Source organism: Monopterus albus, unplaced genomic scaffold (genome assembly GCF_001952655.1).
Source record: "Monopterus albus unplaced genomic scaffold, M_albus_1.0 scaffold373.1, whole genome shotgun sequence".
In the NCBI taxonomy this organism is placed as follows: Eukaryota; Metazoa; Chordata; class Actinopteri; order Synbranchiformes; family Synbranchidae; genus Monopterus; species Monopterus albus.
In genome coordinates, this window is record NW_018128253.1 from 726,369 (window position 1) to 728,004 (window position 1,636).

Here is a 1,636-nt window from a genome sequence, read left to right on the forward strand (position 1 = left end):
TCTAAGTATGGTAAAATCAATGAAGAATACAAAATCCGTAGTGCTTTCCCGTCCAAAATATATCTAACCCTTGCCAATATTGATATATTTTTTGCTATTTTATTCTGAACATATCTGATATGAGATTTCCAGGAGAATTTGTCATCAACTATGACACCTAGAAATTTAATTTCATGTACTCGTTCTATATTAGCTCCCCCAATTTTCAATTGAAGTTCATTATCTAGTCTACGATTCCCAAATACCATAAATTTAGTTTTATCCAAATTCAGAGATACTATATTACTGTCACACCATTTCTTTATCTTCTCAAGTTCCTGTGTAACCCGTCCAGAGAGTTGCTGTAGGTTTTCACCCGATGCCCATATGGTAGTGTCATCAGCAAATAAAACCACTTTCACTAAATCAGAAACCTTACATATATCATTGATGTATAGTATAAATAATTTAGGTCCCAAAACAGAACCCTGAGGCACTCCACATACAATGTCCAGCTCACTCGATTGGTATTCACCCAACTTCACAAATTGACGCCTCTGTGTCAAATAACTTCTAATCCATTTCAGAACCATTCCTCTGATCCCATATTTTTCTAACTTGTCCATTAATAACCCATGATTGATTGTGTCAAATGCTTTTTTTAGGTCAATAAATATTTACATTTAGTGTATCTTGTAAATGAATTTTTCATTATGGGGTGAGAGGGCTTCCATCCCACCTAAATTAAATTCTTTGTCAACAATAGCAAGTTGGTTCAATCGATCCGTTTTTTATAATGGCGCATCCTGTTCAGAGATGACGTCCCCAGAGCCTGTCCCCACACACACTGACTGGACAGGGAGCATCAGGTCGTCGAGTTCCTGAGCTAACACCCAGAAAAATACATTCACACTTTTGAAGACAGATGAAATTATCAGGTAAAAAACAGACATGTGGACCTCTGTTCTTCAGTGTTAACTAAGCATCCTGGCCCTGGCCAGTGCCTTCTCTGCTCTATACTAAATGAACAGACTTGCACTGACTTGGTGGTTTTGGCAAAATGTTGAACATAAAATTGCTTGGCGTTCTAACAGTTCTTGTTCTGTCTCCTCTTCAGTTTGAAGCCACTGGACATTGAGTTCATGAAGCGACTCCATGATAAAGTCAATGTCATTCCACTTATTGCAAAAGCTGACACTCTGACCCCTGAGGAGTGCCAGCTTTTTAAAAAACAGGTATTTGTGTTGTGTATGTCATGTTAGGGACATAGGCAGTGTTGCTGTTAGTCCAACATAAGGTACACACAGATTAAACTATTTGTAGCATATCTGCTTTTATAGTAACTTACCCAAAAATGAGAATCTGAAAGTTTACATCCATCCATCCATCCATTTTCTTCCGCTTATCCGGAGCCGGGTCGCGGGGGCAGCAGTCTAAGCAAAGATGCCCAGACCTCCCTCTCTCCAGACACTTCCTCCAGCTCCTCCGGGGGAATGTTCATTTACTGTGTGAGAGCATGCAGAGGGACAATAGTGTATCACCCCATAATCAGAATGAAATCATATCCAATGTTACATTGGACAATGTGACGTTTCACCAGTTTAGTGTTGTCGCCTCACAGCAAGAAGGTTCAGAGTTCGAGCCCCAGTGGACCCAG

General features: G+C 39.9%; 1 protein-coding gene across 5 annotated transcripts in view; it reads left to right on the forward strand.

Annotated features, from left to right (window-relative positions):
- Positions 1-1,636, forward strand: part of LOC109951262 (septin-7-like) — a 95,741-nt gene that overhangs the window by 73,645 nt on the left and 20,460 nt on the right. For all 5 annotated transcript variants that reach the window (XM_020585650.1, XM_020585649.1, XM_020585651.1 and 2 more), the window contains one exon: positions 1,097-1,214. In XM_020585650.1, the coding sequence (XP_020441306.1) occupies positions 1,097-1,214 (118 nt within the window). The remainder of the gene's footprint in view (positions 1-1,096; positions 1,215-1,636) is intronic.